Below are 22,126 nucleotides of genomic sequence, written 5' to 3'. Positions count from 1 at the left end.
GGAGGACAGTCAAGAGGCCAATCGGAGGCAGGCGGGGCGTTACCATGTCCAGACCATGCCTATGCTCGGACACAAACTAGATTCACGCTTTACGCACAATTCATTCTCATCAACAATAAAACACATATTTCTTTAGACACCATTTATCATTTTTTTAGGGGCGCTTGGCACACGCACAAAGTGCCCATATGGCTTGCGGCTTTGTCGAGCGCCTATCATATTCTCAACCTTTTTTGGGCCAAAGAAAAGAACCCAAAACAATTTCCTGCTACCTCACCGAGTTATTTCCTAACACAATCCCAGCAAAGCTTCATTTGGAGCTGTGAAAGCTGTTCTCACTACCTTTTAGAGAAACAGGACTCAAGAGACAAAAGGGCTCAAACCCCGGGGGACTTTAGTGAGTGCTCCCAAGTCCCAATTGAGTCCATTCAGCAATAGTAGTGAATATGTCATTGTTGTCGGGCAGAAACGTCCTATCTCCATATTCTAACTTTTGTGTTTTCTGTCCTAGTGTAGTGGTTAGTTAGAGCATATATGCCTTTTATGCAGAAAAGGCATATATGCCTGGGGTCGACGCCAGCAAGGGCATGCGGTCACAACGGGTTCCTAACGCCAAATCAAATGGGTTCAAATCTGAGCCAAGTCTCCTGAGGAGGGGCGTCTGAAGCCTGTCCTGGACGGGGTATCCGGACGTAATAACAAGTCCACTACAGCGTCACACAAAAGCTTCAAAAGTAGCAGATCTGCAAGCATGAAACTCGGCTCGCTCGAAACATGGTGCAAGGTGAGGCGTTTTGAGCTCGTCGATCTGCTACTTTTGCTGTTTTTGAATTTGAATTATGAAAAGTAACAGTTTTGGACATATGAGGTTTCCCCCCGACAGAGAGGATGTGCTTTTTCTTGTTCTTTTTTATCTAGCCAAGGCAGCACTTCACACTTTCCAAGACTCTGAGTGCTGCCGTGACATTCACTGCTTTCCTAGTGACCTGTGAAAAAGGAGATATCAGGATTGGGGAAAAAAAAACCTTACAGAATTCAGCTGAGAAAAGGCTCTAATGGATCGCGTTCACTGATGAATGTAATTGGCCGTGGAAGGTGCTGGCAGTGCCAGTGAGGGCCTTCCTCTGTTGCTCACTAGCGACTCCTACAGATTTGTTGGGGTGCCTGTTCAGCAGTGTTCATTTTGTTGACAAGACTTTGATTGATTTTGATATTTAGTCGACTAAGACTAGACCAAATTTCGAAGACAATTTCAGATGAATAAAATAGGACTAAAACTAAATGCTGTGTTATTCAAAAGACTAAGACTAAATCAGAATTCGCTGTTAAAATGAACACTGCTGTTCAGTATGGGAGCGGAACTATGCCTTCCTGAACTACAAACCAATAGGCCGGCTGTCACAATTAGAGATAATCGCAATTATTTTTGCATAATCGTTTCGATGTTGAAGAATGTTAATGTAAAATACAATGTCAATAAGATAATGGATAAAGGAGCACGCACGCACGCACGCACGCACGCACGCACGCACGCATTTTCATGTCAAGGTCCCCCTACAGTCCCCCAAACATGTTTGGCCGCAGACACATGATTTTGTGTGTTGAGACCCCCAGACGAGAAGATTTATATTCCAAAAGATGTATCATTTTTTTCATCTTCTTCTTTTTAGATAGCAGGTACATAGATCGACCTCAAAGACCTCTGGGGGTCCTCTCCCACTTTGAGAACCACCAAATTAAGATGCTTGCACACAGTAACCTCAAGCACTTATTGGAGATGTCTAGAATGTGAAATATAAAGTAAGGAGAAGGTTGAATATAGCTTCCAAGGTTGGGCGGGCCACTATAGGGATATTAGATGAAAATGTACCCATTACTAAATCATACAGATACTATACTCCTGTGAAGCTTTTTAGGATGGCTTTAGTAGAAGGCAAAATGTGTAAGGAAGAACCTGGAACATTTTTACAAACTTGGAGAACGATTGGGACTATTATCAGAATCTCCAATGTCTCCTGGGAGATAGCACACTTTTGCCATAAGGGGTCACCTAGGGACAACATGCACCGGGGCTTACAGATTGGACTCAATTTATGACTGCTGCTGTTGACCGTAGGTCGCAGATTATTATGAAAACCTGCAAAACCTGTCAGTCTGTCCGTCGTTCCGTCCGTCACGCCACCATATATGGCCGTCAGTCCCTCGCGCCTCGTGACACGTCACACCACCATATATGGCCGTCAGTCTCGTGACAAGCTCCATATATGGCCGTCTCCATATATGAAGATCATCACCAGCTCAGTGGCCTTGTGGTTAGAATGTCTGCCCTGAGTCTGGGAGGTCCGGGGCTCGATCCCCGGCCGAGTCATACTAAAGACTCTGAAAAATGGGACCCAGTGCCTCCCTGCTTGGCACTCAGCAAGGGTTGGATTGGGGGTAATTAAGGCTCTGCGACATACTAGCGTCATGTCCAGGGGGTGTACTTGTACATCAAGCTGCCTCACGCTACAGACACAGGAGATAGGCTCCTGCCCCATGGGCCTCATGGCTCGGCAAGGCTTACTTTAAATATAAAGATCACGACACTGACCTCGTTAAACCCTGGATAGCCATACATGGAGAAGAATGGATCATCACCTAGATCTGCATGGAGCCGGCCAGCAACTCTACATCTGACCTCGAACCTCAAACCCATGACCTGTTCTGAACTTCTGACATTCCATATGTTGGTCCTTCCCCACCCGTCCTTCCTCTTCGATGTCTCCCTTTTGACTGATACCTGTCCTTTCAAACTCTAGATGGGCCCACCCCAAAGTTATTAGTGTAGCCGCACCCGGAAGCAGGCGAAAACTAGAGTTCTCAGTGCGTCTTACTGGTTAATAGCCTATAGTAGCCTACTATTATTTCTGCTTCTGCTTGTCTGAGGAAACACTGACTCATTTTATGCACATTATTACTACTAGAGGAAGATGCAAGCTCCATATTAAAACAACTGTATACACACACACACACACACACACACACACACACACACACACACACACACACACACACACACACACACACACACACACACACACACACACACACACACACACACACACACACACACACATACATACATACATACATACATACATACATACATATACTTTCCTAATGAAGGTCACTGTCACAATATTTCCACTTCTTATGAACAACTAGATGGGGACTGGTTAAAAGAACAGACAATACCGCCATCTAGTGTTGTCTTTAGTTATTTTTTGATACATTTAGACTATAGAGATATTGTTCTTTCTTTCTTTCTTTCTTTCTCTTTCTTTCTTTCTTTCTTTCTTTCTTTCTTTCTTTCTTTCGGGATTTATAAACATACGGTTTGTTTGACTTAATTGCCACTTCCAAGCTTCTGTGCTGTAGCACAGGCCATGTGTCTGACTCTGGAACACAAAGTTTGGTTATGTATTACAGTTTCAGTTACTGGGTAAATCTGATGACCTGGCAGATCAAAAAGAGGTGGTTGCCCTTGCCCGCCACTGTTGTAAAGCATGCAGGTCTTACCCCATTCTGGGCGGGAACCCCTTTTGGTGTTTTAAGCATTATGTTATACTTTTAGCCATTGAAAAATAGCAGATCTACAAACTCATAGCACTGCCACGCTACGAGCTTGTAGGTCTGCTATTTTTGAAAAATCGTGAAAATGTGGCGCAAATCTTTGGATATATATATTCCTTCATTTTCTCACATTTTTAACTCAAATCTTAGCTTCTGAGGGTTCCCTGGAACAACATATTTTCAGATGGGGGTCGGCGGCCAATTACATATAATTTTTGGGGGTCCCTGACATGAAATATTGAGAACCACTTGATATAGAAACAAGGTTTTTCAGAAAATTTTCATGATTTAGAAGACATTTTTTTAATTTCGTCAGGTCAGGTCTAAATAGAAAGCTTTTTGTCCTATCTTGGATCTACACAGGCTACATGCATCCGGTCCTGGAGTAATCTGTCCCAGTGTGGCACCGTTCCTTTTAATGATGTCCAGCCCATTTAGACCTGAGGACAATTTTACAAATGTCTTCTAAATCCTGACAGTTTTCTGAAAAACCCTATCCCTGCAGGCGGGACCACATCACACCTGTTCTGGCGTCACTACTACTACTCTACTACTACTACTACTCCCTGTGCGTTTCAGAATTGACTTTAAAATATTATTATTTGTCTTTAAAGCACTGAATGGTCTGGCACCTCAGTATTTGGCTGATCTTATTGAGGTGTATAATCCCCCAAGGTCACTGCGGTCCTCAGGCCAGCTAAACCTTAGGGTCAAAAAGAAGACCCGTTTAAAGACCAGAGGGGATAGAGCCTTTTCCATCATAGCCCCCAAATTATGGAATGCGCTCCCACCCCCCAATGTCAAACTGGCCCCCTCCATTGAGACCTTTAAATCCCACCTAAAGACCCACCTCTACACATTGGCTTTTAACCCCGGTTGAGTTTCCATGGTCCTTGTTTTGTATATCCGTTTTGTATTTTTCGTGTGTTTGCTGTTGTTCTCTGTGTTTAGCTATAGTGTATTTATTTTTATTCTTCTGTACAGCACTTTGTAAACTCTGAGTTGTAAAATGTGCTTTATAAATAAAGTGGATTGGATTGGATTGGATCTATATCAGTGGTTCTCAAACATTTTCATGTCAAGGACCCCCAAAAAGATGGCCGTGGAAAATATCTGAAAATATGTTGTTCCATGGGCGCTGAAGCAAAGATTTGAGTTAAAAACGATCACTCTGAAAGAATATAATATTCAAAGATTTGTGCCACATTTTCACGATTTTTCAAAGATAGCAGACCTACAAGCTCATAGCGCGGCACTCGGTGCCGTGCTATGAGCTTGTAGAGCAAGTTTTTAATGGCACATGTCTTTTTAAACCTGTGATGATGACGGAAGCTAAATTAACATAAAAAATCACACCCGTGTGAAGTGAGAGGCACGCTCTTATCATCTTACAACATCGAGGAGGGAATTAGGTGATGTAATGATGATGTAAAACAAACTTTGTCAAAATTCTCTTTATTGTTAATGGGATTTAATGTTTGTGTTAGGGACAAAACAAGAATTAATTTCTCTTCATTGTCAATGGCATTTTGAACTAAAAACATTGAACTAAAAACAAACATTAAACCTAACACAAGAAACTACAAAGCAACTGTACAGAGCAACTACCTATCCTGAAATCCATACTTACACCACATGTATTCCACAGGTTCTGTTGAGGACACAGTGTTAATCAGCTATGTAATCTAAACATGTACAAACACGGAACCAAAACGGACCCCTCACAGGTACATTTGGTTCCATTTGTAACTCTCTTGAGTTAAGGGGGTCCGTGATCTAAAAAAAGGCATACCAAACTGGGCGGTCCTTGAAATAAAAAAAGTTTGAGGACCACTAGGGCTACAGTGAGAGTTTCTGGGAATTCCGTTTTGATTCCCTCTCCTATCGGCTGTCCCACCTCTCCAGAACGGGTAGGAACGGTAGGCTGGTGCTACCGAAGTAGGTCCTGTCTCGGTGCTGGAAGACGTCACTGATGGCCCAGGTCAGACTGCCACTGGGGTCATGGTGTGTCCCCACCAGCCGACCGTCCTGCCCCAGCTCCAGAACCAGAGCGTAGTACGGCAGCAGTGCATTGTACCAGGCCAGAGGGATCACCTGGGGGGACAAATAGCTCTATATTCTGATAGCAATCATTGCTACTAGACTAGAGTGTTTGTTCAGAAACAGGGGTCGTCTTCCTGTCTTTCCAGCTCGTTGGTAAAAAATATATGTGTTGCCAATTTCATCCAACCAGGAGAGATAAGCTTCAAGTTTGGTTTTAATGTCCAGTTCCAATTGTGTTTGCTCATTTCTTTGCGTCAATTTCACTGTCCTGTATCCTGTATGAGTTCTCCTCTGCTTTTATGTAAGAATAAATGGCAGAATTGACATGGCAAAGAAGCTAGACTATGTAGAATCAATGGAATCATTTACACACAGATGATGTCCTTTGTATTCTTCTCTGCAAGTCATAGGATCATTCATAGGTTGGCGAAGAGCGTAATCACTGAAAACACCAGATGACTACATCCAAGGCAGTCAAGCGTCGGATTTGAGATGAAACAGATCTACGTCCATGGCAGTCAGTGTGTTTAACTGTTAAGTGTTTCTGTATATCTCTGCAAAATAACAACTAGAAATGCACTCTGTCGAGCTGCCAACTTGTGCATTGCGCACAAGTAGGCCATGTATGGCCTAATTGTGCGCAAGCAGAGCATGCCATGAGATGCACTCACCACTGCTGGTACGACTGCTGCTGCTGAGTCCTAAAGCTCTCTGCTGCCGTCTAGGTTTGAAATACAGCAGTGGTCAGTGGTCCCTCATTGCCCGGTGGAGTACACCGACATACACACACACACCCAGCCGATACATACCCACTATTGACCTTATACCAATTTTGAAACGTACTTTAGTTACGCCATCGAGAATAGTGGTTTCTCATTGGCTGGTGGAATGTACCGACATACAGTACATACCCAGCTGATCGCTGTTCTTGGTCCCTGATTGGCCGAGCGACGCCACCGACATACACAGCCGATTACAGTACTTGCACACTCTGCTTGCGCAAGTAATAACTAATAATGATGATGATGATGAAGACACTGACCTTAGCCAAGAAGCGTTTGACAGCTGGGTAGGGGGCGATCAAATCCAGGAAGGGAGGCATCAATTTGCGGAAGCGGGTGGTTGTTATGCCAACCAGGAAAGTCCCGCGGTTGCTAAGGCGGATGTTGTCGGGGTAGCCAATCATGTTGTCCATGATGATCTCCTTGGTGCCAGCACTGGGGCCCTTCAGCCAGTACCTGATGGTACAGACACCATTGATCAGGTCAGTGATTCTCAAATGTTTTAATTTCAAGGACCCCCAGTTTAGTTTAGTTTTTCCACATTTTCTTTATACATTCATGTGTAAGGGTGGAGAGGATGAGGCCTTATATGGTGAGGGCCCACTTGCAATGAATACCCTTGCGGACCACCAGTAGTCCCCGGCCCACAGGTAGAGAGTTAGTGGGTGTGTACCTCAGTGTTGATTTCGTTGACTAAAACTAAGACGATAAATGTTCGTCGACTACCTTTTTCCACCTGACGAAAACTAAATGGAAACTAAATGAAAACTAAGCCATGATGACTAAAACTAAGACTAAATATACTGACAATTTCGCCAACAAATAAAAACTAGACTAAAATGTTAGGAAGGACTAGTGGACAAGAGATCCAGTATACCGGTAAGTCATTTTACAATTAGTTGCATGCTGAAAATAGACGATCTACAAGCTCACAACGCGTCGCAGTGCGATGCGTTGTGAGCTTGTAGATCGTCAGTCATTACGACGGCATCAAGGCCCGCCAAAATACATTTTGTTCGACTAAATCTACAGTTGATTTAGTCGAAAAATCTTATGATATTCAGTCGACTAAAACTAGACTAACTAAAACTAAAAACTAAAATGTGACTGAAACTAAATGAAAACTATTCAAGAGACTATGACTAAAACTAAAATATAAATTTGCTGCCAAAAACAACACTTGGTGTACCTGAGGATGCGTCCGATGCTGGTCTCGGCCAACAGGATGAAGTCCTCGTCAGGCGACAGTGCAATGCCATTGGGCATGTAGAGAGAATCCAGCAGCACTCGGACACGTCCTGTTTCCGGGTCAAATGTTAGCAGACGGCCCAGGCTGTTCAGCTCTATCACCTATACACGGGTCAGACGGTTCAAGGTCAAGGTTCGCTTTATTTGTCTCAGATGGGAGACATTTGTCCTTGGAGTCAAGGACTTAAAAGCTGCAGTACTAAAACACAGATAAAACCTTCAAAAATGCTGCACATGTGTCACTGTATACACTACGAATACTGGACAACTCACCCCAGTACTTGCCCGTTTTTCCTCCCGGAATTTTCCCCGGAGAGATAGGGAACTTACCGGATTTCAAATTCGGACCCTGTCATATAAGTGCCTCCACCGGGTGGCAGCACCACTTTCAGTGTCAGTTCATTTGACCACCTTCTTTCAACTGTGGGCACTCTTACACTATTGCTTCAGTGTCAGTTCATTTGACCACCTTCTTTCAATTTTGGGTACTCTTATATGGAGCTATTATTGCGCCAAAAGGTTTGATCGTTTAACAGAAACTGTTCCATCGAAAAAAATAAAATTGAAGTTGAAAAGTAAAAATGTAACCTGAAAGTCTCTTATTTTTTTTCTTGAACTTAAAAAAAACCTGAAAGTCTCTTATTTTTTTTCTTGAACTTGAAAAATACCAAGATTTATTCAAAAGTTTTTTTTTGTATTCAAAAGTTTTTTTCAGTTTAATTTTTAACTTTAATATACATTTAGATTTTTGAGTATATATATATTTTTTCAGTTTCAGATTTTATTTTTTTCATTCAGATCTTTTTTTTTCATTCAGATCTTATTTTTACAGATTCAAATCATATATTTTTGTTTTCAGGTGTGTTTTTTTTTCGCTTCTCACTTTGCTCACTTTCAGGTGCCAAAAAGTTTCAGATTTCTTTTGGCACAGATCTTGCTTGGGGGTGCGGCCTCAACCCTCCTGCCCCGTGATGTCATCAACCTGCATACAGGAAATGTAGTTTAGAACAACTCTATGGTTTAGAAGCATAATGGTACCTACAGTTCAGGCAATACTAATAGTACTACTACTACAACTACTACTACTACTAGGCATAATAATAATAATAATAATAATAATAATAATAATAATAATAATAATAATAATAATAATAATAATAATAATAATAATAATAATAATAATAATAATAATAATAATAATTTATAATAATAAACACACCCCGTTCCACTGTGCGCACGCACGCACGCACACACACACGCACGCACACGCACGTGCACACACACACAGGGCGCAGCAGTACAGTATGGTACAGTGCGGCACAGTATAGTACAGTGCGGTACAGTATTGTACCGCACAGTACAGTACAATCTGCTACAGCACGGTACAGTACAGTATTGTACAGTACAGTACAGCACAGCCCAGTACAGTACGGCACGGCACAGCATGGCGCAGTACAGTACAGTACAGTACAGTACAGTGCAGTACAGTGCAGTACAGTACAGTACAGTACAGTACAGTACAGTACAGTACAGTACAGTACAGTACAGTACAGTACAGTGTTGTTTTTGGCAACAAATTTTGATTTTAGTTTTAGTCATAGTCTCTTGAATAGTTTTAATTTTGTTTTAGTCACATTTTAGTCACCTGGAATGGTTTAGTGTTAGTCTAGTTTTAGTTGACTAAATATCATTAGATTTTAGTCGACTAAATCTACAGTTGATTTAGTCGAACAAAATGTATTTTGGCAGGCCTTGATGCCGTCGTAATGACAGTTTTTTCACTTGGTGAAAATAGCCGATCTACAAGCTCACAACGCGTCGCAGCGCGACACGTTGTGGGCTTGTAGATCTGCTATTTTCAGCATGCAACATGCTAACATTTTAGTTAGCACTGGGGGGGACACTGAGCACTGGGGAGACACTGGGGAGGCACTGGGGGGACACTGGGGAGACACTGGGGAGGCACTGGGGAGGCCCTGGGCAGACATTGGGGAGGTACTGTGGAGGCACTGGTGGGACACTGGGGAGGCACTGTGGGGACACTGGGGAGGCACTGGGGTGACACTGGGCACTGGGGAGACACTGGGGAGGTACTGGGGAGGAACTGTGGGACACTGGGGAGGCACTGAGGGGACACTGGGCACTGGGGAGACACTGGGGAGGCACTGGGGAGGCTCTGTGGAGGCACTGGGGGGGCACTGGGGAGACACTGGGGAGGCACTGTGGAGGCACTGGGTGACACTGGGCACTGGGGAGACACTGGGGAGGCACTGGGGGGACACTGGGGAGACACTGGGGAGGCACTGGGGAGTCACTAGGGAGGCCCTGGGCAGACATTGGGGGGACACTGGGGAGGCACTGGGGGGACACTGGGGAGGCACTGGGGGACACTGGGGAGGCACTGGGGGGACACTGGGGAGGCACTAGGGAGGCCCTGGGCAGACATTGGGGAGGTACTGGGGAGGCACTGGGGGGACACTGGGGAGGCACTGGGGGGACACTGGGGAGACACTGGGGAGGCACTGGGGAGTCACTAGGGAGGCCCTGGGCAGACATTGGGGGGACACTGGGGAGGCACTGGGGGGACACTGGGGAGGCACTGGGGGGACACTGGGGAGGCACTGGGGGGACACTGGGGAGGCACTAGGGAGGCCCTGGGCAGACATTGGGGAGGTACTGGGGAGGCACTGGGGGGGACACTGGGGAGGCACTGGGGGAACACTGGGCATACAGAGTTGGGACAGAGGTTTTTTTTGCCCCCCCCCCCCCCCCCTCCCCGAAGCGGCCATGGGGGGGCACTGGGGTGTCACCAGGGCTGGACTGGGACAAAAATTCGGCCCGGTCATTTTCGCGTGAATTTGGCCCAGACCGGCCCACCACAACCAGCGCGCAGATAGCAGAAACTCTACCACCCACTCCTGATATTAACCTGCGGGCCGCATTAGGTGAAGGTGGGGGCCACATGTGGGGGCCCAGTGTGGAGGGATGGTATGACAGACTGACTGGTATAAACAGTGCCCCCAGTGGGGAGGGATGGAATGACAGACTGACTGGTATAAACAGTGCCCCCAGTGGGGAGGGATGGTATGACAGAGAGACTGGTATAAACAGCGTCCCCAGTGGGGAGGGATGGTATAAACAGCACCCCCAGTGTAGAGGGATGGTATAAACAGCGCCCCAGTGGGGAGGGATAGTATGACAGACTGACTGGTATAAACAGCGTCCCCAGTGGGGAGGGATGGTATGACAGAGAGACTGGTATAAACAGCGCCCCCAGTGGGGAGGGATGGTATGACAGACTGACTGGTATAAACAGTGCCCCCAGTGGGGAGGGGTGGTATGACAGACTGACTGGTATAAACAGTGCCCCCCAGTGGGGAGGGATGGTATGACAGAGAGACTGGTATAAACAGCGTCCCCAGTGGGGAGGGATGGTATGACAGACTGACTGGTATAAACAGCGTCCCCAGTGGGGAGGGATGGTATAAACATCCCTCAAGGCCGCCAGTAGCCCATGTATGGGATAGGGGATACATTACAAAAAAAAAAAAAAATCTTCTCCCTGTGATGTGGCCCCCTCAGTGGTTGTGGCCCTAAGCGCTTATACCGCTTATGCCTAGAACCGGCCCTGGATACAAACCAACAGACAACTACACAACCCTTTGTAGAGGGTTTATTTGTCACTCACTGATACAGGTACAGTGCAATTATCATGATAGTACTGGCAGAATGGCAGCACGCCCGGACCTTTCCTGGTGGCCTGCCGCCTATTGGCCTGCCTGCCTGTACTTTTTTTTTTTTTTTTTTAATCATGGCAGCCCCCTACGGTCGCGGCCCACCGGGAAAATGCCCGGTATGACCTGTGGCCAGTCCAGCCCTGGGTGTCACTAGGGAGGCCCTGGGCAGACATTGGGGGGACACTGGGGAGGCACTGGGGGGACACTGGGGAGGCACTGGGGGACACTGGGGAGGCAGTACTGTATGGAACAGTACACTGGCCACCTGGATGGCATGGCGTAGCGCTAGAGTGACACAGGCTTATATGTATGCATGTGCATGTGAGTGACTGTGTGTGCGTATACGTGCATGCATGTAGGCCTACTCAACTGTACTCAATTATATGTCTTGCTGGAAATAGGGCTTAGACCAGTGGTTCCTAGAGTGGGGTCTGGGGACCCCCAGGGGTCCTTGAGGGAGTTCCAGGGGGTCCCCAGCTAGTTTGGAACCAAATGGACCCTTATGGGTCTGTAATTATGAGAGTGTACAAATGGATCCATTTACTGTACTGTACTGCAGGGGTTCTCAACCCGTGGGTCGCGACCCCTCGGGGGGTCACCAAATTATTTTGGGGGGTCCCCAAATTATTTAAAAAATAATTCTAGTTCTACTACAATATGTTCCTCCAACTGAATGGCTGGAAAGTGGAAATGAAGAGTTTACATATAGTACACATAGTACATGCATACACCTTCCCTAATGATTATATCTGGTTTCAGTATTTATTTATTATTAAGGTTATTGTAGCAGTCAATTTATATTGGGGGTCGGGAGGGGGCGGGGGGTCCCGAGACATTGCCAAAGCATTTCCGGGGGTCCCCGGCCAAAAACGTTGAGAACCGCTGCTGTACTGTATTGTGCCATACTGTACTGTGCCATACTGTACTGTACTGTACCATACCGTACCGTACCACTACTGTACTGTACTGTACTGTACTGTACTGTACTGTACTGTACTGTACTGTACTGTACTGTACTGTACTGTACTGTACTGTACCGTGCTGTACTGTACAATATACTGTACCGTACTGTACTGTACCGTGCTGTACTGTGCTGTAGCAGACTGTACTGTACTGTGCTGTACTGTGCAATACTGTACCGTACTGTACTATACTATACTGTGCCGCACTGTACCATACTGTGCTGTACTGTACTGTACTGTACTGTATTGCTGCGCCCTGTGTGCGTGCGTGCAGTGGAACGGGTTGTGTTTATTATTATTATTATTATTATTATTATTATTATTATTATTATTATTATTATTATTATTATTATTATTATTATTATTATTATTATTATTATTATTATTATTATGCCTAGTAGTAGTAGTAGTAGTAGTAGTACTATTAGTATTGCCTGAACTGTAGGTACCATTATGCTTCTAAACCATAGAGTTGTTCTAAACTACATTTCCTGGATGCAGGTTGATGACATCACGGGGCAGGAGGGTTGAGGCCGCACCCCCAAGCAAGATCTGTGCCAAAAGAAATCTGAAACTTTTTGGCACCTGAAAGTGAGCAAAGTGAGAAGCGAAAAAAAAACACACCTGAAACCAAAAAAATATGATTTGAATCTGTAAAAATAAGATCTGAATGAAAAAAAAAGATCTGAATGAAAAAAATTAAATCTGAAACTGAAAAAAAAGATATATACTCAAAAATCTAAATGTATATTAAAGTTAAAAATTAAACTGAAAAAAACTTTTGAATACAAAAAATAACTTTTGAATAAATCTTGGTATTTTTCAAGTTCAAGAAAAAAAATAAGAGACTTTCAGGGTTTTTTTAAGTTCAAGAAAAAAAACAAGAGACTTTCAGGTTACATTTTTACTTTTCAACTTCAATTTTATTTTTTTCGATGGAACAGTTTCTGTTAAACGATCAAACCTTTTGGCGCAATAATAGCTCCATACTCTTACACTATTGCTTCAGTGTCAGTTCATTTGACCACCTTCTTTCAACTTTGGGCACATGGACCACAGCTTCAACTTCAGGCATCCGGGCCTTACCGGCTTCAGATTTGGGCAAGAGGAAGTGGGCGGAGTTATATTCAACTTCAGGCATCCGGGCCTTACCGGCTTCAGATTTGGGCAAGAGGAAGTGGGCGGAGTTATATGAGAACCCTTCAATTTTGGGCACTAGGACCATACAGCTTCAGATTCAGGTATCCGGGCCTTGGTTTGGGCACTGGGCGGGGCTTCGGGTGGGGAAGCGGGGCATGTGACGTGAGTGCCCCTAGCTGTACAGCCGGAGTTCCCTGAAGTTGAAAAGGCCTTCACTGAATCTGAAATGCCTCAAATTTCAGGTTTAGGCTTCAGCTTCAGATCCAATCACCCGTTAACCGAACCTGAACTAAAACATTTCAATTGCAGAATACCATTCAGATTTGGGCATTCGATGTACCTGGATCTGAAGCAAAAGTGCCCGATACTGAAATTTACCCTGAAGTGAGGGAGATAACTTTGTAATATGCTATTGGCTGTTTGTACTCTTTTTGGAAGAATATAAAAAGATACTCCTATGGAAAGGCTATATTATTTTACTTATATTGACCCTATAAACAATTTAGTATCATTTAGCAGGTTTTGCACACTCAAATGGTACCTTGTCAGATAATCCCCACATAGCCTACAACAACTTCTGTGAACTGACTTCACTGTAGAAGCCTTTTCATAAATTATATTTGTACTTAAGCTGTCTGCTGTCGTGAAAGTTTATAGTTAGAGAAACTCAAAGTCCAGCTGCCGTCCAGCCTCTCCCAAAACATTCTGGGAGGAAAACGGAAAAGGGGTGAGTTGTCCTGTTACCTACACTACTAGGCGAGTTGAGGTAGTCACAGACAGACAAGCATTGATTGCATTAAGCACAGTCATCTATTCTTATTGCCTTACAGGCATGCCTGATGCCCCTCTGTCCAGAAACATTGTGCAACAACGCAATACAATTACAATAACTATATACTATGTCACACAATGCAACACAAATACATTCAGTCAAATACATTCAGTCTCATTTATATTTCCTCGTATGACGGTGTCCTGCTGCGCAAATAGCACATTTCGATCTGCAAAAACAAGGCCAAAAGAAGCGACCACACATACACACAGCTAGGGGGGTCCCTGCCAAAATGAGTTAATATTAGCATCAAAGATTTTACCACTTGAAACCTATATACGTTGGCTAATAGAAAATAGCCAATCTACAAGCTCACTATACATCACATAGTGTGAGCTTGTAGATCTCATGTTTTTTTTATGTGTGTATTATTTTATGTTAATGTGAAACTATACATAATATGTGCTGCCATCTTGGCCAGGGCACACTTGGAAAAGAGATCTCTAAGTGGTTTTACCCTGGTTAAATAAAAGATACATAACCCTAACAACAAAAGTGTATTTGTGGGCCGCTGACATGACAATGTTTGAGAACCAGTGTTCTGAGCAGTTCTGTGTGAGGCGGTAATGATTGGGTTCTTAATTTGTACAAGAAGTACTTCTGTGCACATCCATCTATTAAAACAAATCAACAATGTAGGATCGATGACTAATTACAGCCTGACAGAGGACTTGGCTCTGAGCAACGGTTCAACAAATTGCTTTCCACTCCAGTGGTCCTTTCCTTCCATTACTGAGCTTGTCAGCAGGCAAGTGCCAGTCAAATTGAATAGGTTTACAGGAGCGAGAGCAGGTATGATGAACTCGCAAACAGAGGCAACATGCAGCCGGGGAGAGCTGGAGAAAGCTTGGGAAACATGTGGTTGCCACGCAGCTTGAGACAAGCCTCATGAATAGATCCTGTGTGCAGTGGCGTGCACAGATAGACACTAGGGGGTGCCTGCCCTTGCCCTCTGGACAGCAATGTGCCCTTTTGAGGAAAGAAATAGTGTACAGTATGTGGACCATGGTGACAAGATCAATTCTTGATAAAAAAAAAGCTTCTAATATATTATGTATGCCCTAAAATCTATAAATCTCACACTATAAGGCAACCGGCCGGTCAACTAAGTATATCGTTTTCAAGTGTTTAACAGAAATTCAATCCAGTTGCTTGACCATGTTAACAATGAAACATTATTGTATTTATAGAGCGCTTTTCAAGGTACTCGAATGCACTTTATCTTCAAAATGTGTACATGCGTTGAATGCTTAAGAGGAAATATTGCGAATATAGACCCTGAAGAAGGCAACCTGCTTTATTGAACGGTTTAATAAAGTTTCTAGCATCGTGACTACGAGCTGTGCGGCCTCTTTTCTTTCTTTGTCGAATAATGAGACATCACACAGCACTCACGAGTAACACCACTGCTGTGCCTTTGGCCTCACCTCCAGTTTGACGTGCCTGCGTCCCCAGCGACTAGAGGAGTCAGTGAAATAGATGATTCCCGTCTGGGCAGAGATCTCGAGGCCATTCAGGAAGGCGAACGGTACGCCCTCAGCACCTGCAAGAACAAAGATTTGCCGGATTTTGCGAAATAAATAAGCAAGCCCAAAAGAAGTGACTAGGCCACATGTACACTTTAAACCTACTGTATATGCATCGCATATTTGAAGATAGCTGATCTAGAAGCTCAACACATTGCAGTGTCTCGCACTTAGATGATTGGCGAGAGATGATTAGAAGAAATGGTGCTCAAGCTGCATTTCAGTCATGCAGAAGACAACAAATATCATAATTGTTTGTTTAGTTGTCACAGCACCAATGGGGGAAATAAACATGAACATATCCCAACTCTGACTCATAGGGTTAGACATGCACGCCACGCCAGATACACGCGCAGTCGCACGCACGCACAGTCGCACACACACACACACACACACACACACACACACACACCTGAATTAGCCAGCAGAAGTGTCTTTGAGCCGAGCAGTTATGCACACTCACATTCTCTCATGCACGCTCGCGCGCTCATGCACGCTTGCACGCTCATGCACGCACACATGCGCGCGCACACACACACACACACACACACACACACGCACACGCACACGCACACGCACACGCACACACACACACACACACACACCTTCTGAATTAGCCAGCAGAAGTGTCTTTTGTCCGGATTTGGGGTCGACACTGTGTAGTCCAAAGTAGGCGTCTGCTACTATCAGCTGACCATGTCTGTCCATCCTTATTCCATGAGGACGACCACACAGAGGCTCATAGTCTGTACTGCTGCCTAGAGACAGACAGACAGAAAGATCACATGTCTGTAACTCTCAGATACCAGCTCTGGTATCACCAGTTACAGAAAACGGCTCCAAATGTGATTCTTAGCTTGCTTATGACTATTTCTATGTATTTGATGTATTGTTCTTCTTGCTTACTGTAAATCGCTCTGGATTAAGAGCGTCTGCTATTAATGCCTCAATTGTAAATTGTATCCTATTCCGATTCCTCTATGTTGGATGTCCAGCTCCCCCCCCCCCCCCCACACACACACACACACACACATCAGCAAATCCAACTGTACACATACCACACTCTGCTAGGTCCTGGCCCATCTGGGTGATAAGAGTCAGGCTGTCATCTGGACCGATCCTCCACAGTTTACCATCTACTGTCCCTGTATATACATTACCTGACACACACACACACACACACACACACACACACACACACACACACACACACACACACACACACACACACACACACACACACACACACACACACACACACACACACACACACACACACACAGGATTTAGGTGATGTGCTGTGCTGTGCTGGAGTCACAAAAGTATAGAAATTAAAACATAAAGGGAGGCTCTGCACACTCAAACCTCTCTACTACTCTGAGATTGTACAAATGTTACCAAATACCCGTCCAAGAGACACAGACCACATTTTCTGTTCTCAATTGACCTATAGCTATGCCCCTCCCCAAACTGCTATAGTCCAATCACAGCTAAGCATAACATGGGTTAGACAAACCTCTCATCAATAGTTTCCCTATATGATAAAACATTGTTTAAAAAAATGTCACGCACATATTTTTCCAGTGCATATGGCAGGCCTTGTTGACGGATTTGGAAGAGATTTTGAAGGTCTGGTTCCAAAAATGAACCAGTATTTAATGTGTAAAATCCATGATATTTACATTGGAATGAATGAGCCCGCCTGGAAAGTGTCCAAGTGGGAGTGTCTAAGTGGGAGAGGGCGGGGCTTTGCTAAAGGTGAATTTGTTGAAGGAACCATTTCGCCTCTAGTGGCTCCAATTGGGATGGCAGATGTTCACTACACTCTTGGCAGAGTGCGCCAAGCCCCCAGGGAGGCTCTCCGACGTTGAAGCGCTCGGCTAAGAGCGGGGACTGCAGGCGGACCTGTGGATTTATGACGAGGAAACCCTGTGCATCTGGGCTTTGACATTGAGTGCTCGTTTGCACTTCCGCATTTTGGACACCAAATTTTGGTGTCGCTCCAGGTCCAGTCTCTATCCTTTTATTACACTATGGAGTGCGCACACTTACCCTCCTGATCAGCAGTAAAGGATTCTGGTCCATGTAGTTTCCCAGTGAACAGCCTGTGGCCCCCCTGTAGTCTGGTGTTGGCTGCCAGCAGGCCCTCAAGAGGCGGAGGGGGCCCGGGCAGTCTGGGGATGAATGGATTATAAGTAGTTAGAGCAGCGTTTTTCCCAAACACTGGGTCTGGCCTGGTCTTTAGTATTCCAGATCTTTGAAGCATCAGCCCTACTTTACATTATTATTTTTTGCATCTCCATCCTGGTTGATTTTCTTTTTGTCACTGGGTTTGTGTATTTGTGTACGTCGCAAACACATTTTTATTGGTCACAAGTAAACACCCTTTTTTTTGTTTCCTACAATTATTTAAATTATTTCAAAATATATTAAATAAAATAATGTAAATGCTTAAAAATAAATAAATAAATACATTCCTAAAATAATTAAGACATTCCATACATTTCTTTCAAAAAAAACTTTGAAATAGCTGATCTACAAGCTCACTGCTATTTTCACTAGTTTATGTCCCAGGCGGGAGACATCAAATTTGTCTTTTGGGTCTCAAGCTAAAAAGTTTGGGATTAAAGGTTTGGTATACCCTCCAACTGTGTGTGTGTGTGTGTGTGTGTGTGTGTGTGTGTGTGTGTGTGTGTGTGTGTGTGTGTGTGTGTGTGTGTGTGTGTGTGTGTGTGTGTGTGTGTGTGTGTGTGTGTGTGTGTGGTGTTACATACATGTGAGGCTTAGGATCTATAGGAGAAGGCAGCAGATAGACTCCCACAGCGAGCGCAAATACAGCCACTAGCACAGTTCTTCTCATCGCTAACCTGAGAGAGGAGGGAAACAACACGTCACACACATCTTATTAAAACCCACAGATATGCAGGATAAAACAGTACATGGGTAAATAATAGCACTGCTAGGCTACTAAAGCCTACTGTCATCCATTTGTCACACATGCTGAATTATATTAGGAGTCCACCTGTGAACTTTGGCATCCATATTACTGTCTGGGGTTGGGGGGTTAAGACCTATGGTTAAGACCAAAGGGCCAGTGAGGCTATTCAACGTTGAAGCACTGGGCCCTAGTGGTAAGAGGAGGGACTACAGGCGGACCCGTGGATTCATGACCGGGAAACCCCGTGCAGCTGGGCTTTAACATTGAGCGCTCGGTTGCACTTCCGCAGTCTCTATCCTTTTTTATACTGGTTAAGACACACAAGATGTCAAGATGTGTTTACTTTCAAAGATTTGGTACACATTTGTGACATTGCAATAAATAGCAAAATAATAATAATAATGTAGCAGGTTGTGAAATTGTGTATTATCATCATGAATCCATAATAATTATTTGAGATAATTCTTCACTTAAAATAAGAAATGCATTTCTGGCCAATGAGTCCTGGTAATGCTAATGACTAGGCCTACACCTACATTATTGATACTTTTGATATTTTTTTTATATCAAATAATTATTGTATTTAACAACGTTAAGAGTCTCCGTAGAGACCGTCAAAAATTGTCATCGCCGACTATATTGCAAGTCGCCAATGACGGGGTATTGGGTAAAGTTTTCAACTAGCAATAATCTCGCCTCGGTTAAAACCTCATTGGCTAAGATACTGCCGCTGCGCAAGAATGACTTAAAACTCCCCAAAGGAGGTGCTCTAGTGGAGGACGTCGTTATCACACTGACGGTTTCATCCAAACAACATAATAGTTAGGCTCTGCACACTCAAACCTCTCTACTACTCTGAGATTGTACAAATGTTACCAAATACCCGTCCAGCGAGCGCAAATAAAGCCACTAGCACAGTTGTTCTCATCGCTAACCTGAGAGAGGAGGGAAACAACACGTCACACACATCTTATTAAAACCCACAGATATGCAGGACAAACAGTACATGGGTAAATAATAGCACTGCTAGGCTACTAAAGCCCACTGTCATCCATTTGTCACACATGCTGAATTATATTAGGAGTCCACCTGTGAACTTTGGCATCCATATTACTGTTTGGGGTTGGGGGGTTAAGACCTATGCCCTATGGTTAAGACCAAGGGGCCATTGAGGCTATTCAACGTTGAAGCACTGGGCCCTAGTGGTAAGAGGAGGGACTACAGGCGGACCCGTGGATTCATGACCGGGAAACCCCGTGCAGCTGGGCTTTAACATTGAGCGCTCGGTTGCACTTCCGCAGTCTCTATCCTTTTATATACTGGTTAAGACACACAAGATGTCAACATGTGTTTACTTTCAAAAATTTGGTACACATTTGTGACATTGCCATAAATAGCAAAATAATAATAATAATAATAATAATAATAATAATAATAATAATAATAATAATAATAATAATAATAATAATAATGTAGCAGGTTGTGAAATTGTGTATTATCATCATGAATCCATGATGATGATGAATCACGAGATAATTCTTCACTCAAAATAAGAAATGCATTTCTGGCCAATGAGTCCTGGTAATGCTAAGGACTAGGCCTACACCTACAATATTGATAATTTTGATATTTTCTTTATATCAAATAATTATTGTATTTAACAACGTTAAGAGTCTCCGTAGAGACCGTCAAAAATTGTCATCGCCGACTATATTGCAAGTCGCCAATGACGGGGTATTGGGTAAAGTTTTCAACTAGCAATAATCTCGCCTCGGTTAAAACCTCATTGGCTAAGATACTGCCGCTGCGCAAGAATGACTAAAAACTCCTCCAAAGGAGCTACTCTAGTGGAGGACGTCGTTATCTCACTGACGGTTTTATCCAAACAACACTAATTCTACAATGATCTACACTATAGATTACTGTTACATGTGTTCATTCTGTCCTTACTTAGACATGGGTGTACGTTTAATTTGTCCACGGCGTCTTTTATTCAACAAGTTTCTGATATATTTTCAATGTAACATGCCGCAGTGCATCATGGATGCAAAGCGTCCCATTTGATATTTGATATCAAATAATTATTGTATTTACTATTTAACAATTGAAGAGTCTCCGTAGAGACCGTCAAAAATTGTCATTGCCGACTATATTGCAAGTCGCCAATGACGGGGTATTGGGTAAAGTTTTCAACTAGCAATAATCTCGCCTCGGTTAAAACCTCATTGGCTAAGATACTGCCGCTGCGCAAGAATGACTCAAAACTCCCCCAAAGGAGGTACTATAGTGGAGGACGTCGTTATCTCACTGACGGTTTTATCCAAACAACATACTATAATTTTATTATTATTATGATCTAGATTACTGTTACATATTTGTTCAGTCTGTCCTTACTTACTTACTCGTATGTTTAATTTGTCCACGGCGTCTTTTATTCAACAAGTTTCTGATATATTTTCAATGAAACATGCCGCAGTGCATCATGGATGCAAAGCGTCCCATTGATATGTAAATATACTAGTTTAAGTCGTCTCAGCAGTCACAAGTTACAACAACGAACAGCTGAATTCAGACCAACCAGTTTCACACGTCAGTTTGATATGATGCATTGATTGCTTTTTACCAGTTGCTTGCAAAGCGCTGGACAATATTCCGTGTGTGTGTGTGTGTGTGTGTGTGTGTGTGTGTGTGTGTGTGTGTGTGTGTGTGTGTGTGTGTGTGTGTGTGTGCATGCCGTGTGCGTGCATGCGCGTGTGTCATCATCATAACTTACATTGTTGAAGCAGTGCAGTGTACAGCCAACTCTACGTTGGTATGATGAGCTAGTTAGTTAAACCTATAGTTTGTTGTACCCTACATACAGTTTTTTCAACTACGAACTTTCTGTCCCAGCAGCTGTAAAAGTATACCCTCCTTCCTGGCGAGTACTGAATGAGGCAGGGGCGCGTGTGCGTGGGAACAGTGAACACAACAAATGTGTGTGCGACTGTGCGTTCAAGCACGACGCGTCCATGCACAGACAGCAAGCAAGAAGAGGAGAGAGAGAGAGAGAGAGAGAGAGAGAGAGAGTGTGTGTGTGTGTGTGTGTGCGTGTGACGTCATTGGTGGGTGGACATTTAAGGAGGTCATATAGAGGACAGAGCATAATGTATGGGAGACTGGGAGTGGGCACATATTAAAACACACGTGCTTTATGCTTACACAACCAGACAGTGGTGGGAGAAAGTATAGGCTACTCCGATGTATTTTTCAAATACGTAACAATACCACAGTGTAGATATAGCCTACTCTGTTTGTATATTCAAA

The 22,126-nt window shown here is 43.9% G+C and overlaps 1 protein-coding gene across 3 annotated transcripts; it reads right to left on the bottom strand.

The window, feature by feature from the left end:
- Positions 1-5,404: 5,404 nt before the first annotated feature.
- On the bottom strand, positions 5,405-21,828 carry LOC306916479 (adipocyte plasma membrane-associated protein). 3 transcript variants are annotated; one of them, XM_079494368.1, is made up of 9 exons: positions 21,594-21,828; positions 18,657-18,749; positions 17,935-18,056; positions 16,941-17,042; positions 16,488-16,640; positions 15,784-15,899; positions 7,627-7,787; positions 6,698-6,893; positions 5,405-5,706 (listed from the first exon to the last, which is right to left on the bottom strand). In XM_079494368.1, coding segments are annotated over exons 1-9 (1,158 nt in total). In that variant the 5' UTR covers positions 21,596-21,828; the 3' UTR covers positions 5,405-5,493. The 3 variants fall into 3 exon arrangements, with proteins under 3 accessions (XP_079350494.1, XP_079350495.1, XP_079350493.1); XM_079494369.1 differs by having other exon boundaries at positions 18,657-18,744; XM_079494367.1 differs by lacking the exon at positions 21,594-21,828 and adding an exon at positions 20,771-20,819.
- Positions 21,829-22,126: the final 298 nt, after the last annotated feature.

This window comes from Electrona antarctica, assembly GCF_951216825.1.
Source record: "Electrona antarctica genome assembly, chromosome: 23".
NCBI lineage: Eukaryota > Metazoa > Chordata > Actinopteri > Myctophiformes > Myctophidae > Electrona > Electrona antarctica.
The sequence above is the reverse complement of the archived record's forward strand: the minus strand, read 5'-3'. Positions and strand labels throughout refer to the sequence as shown.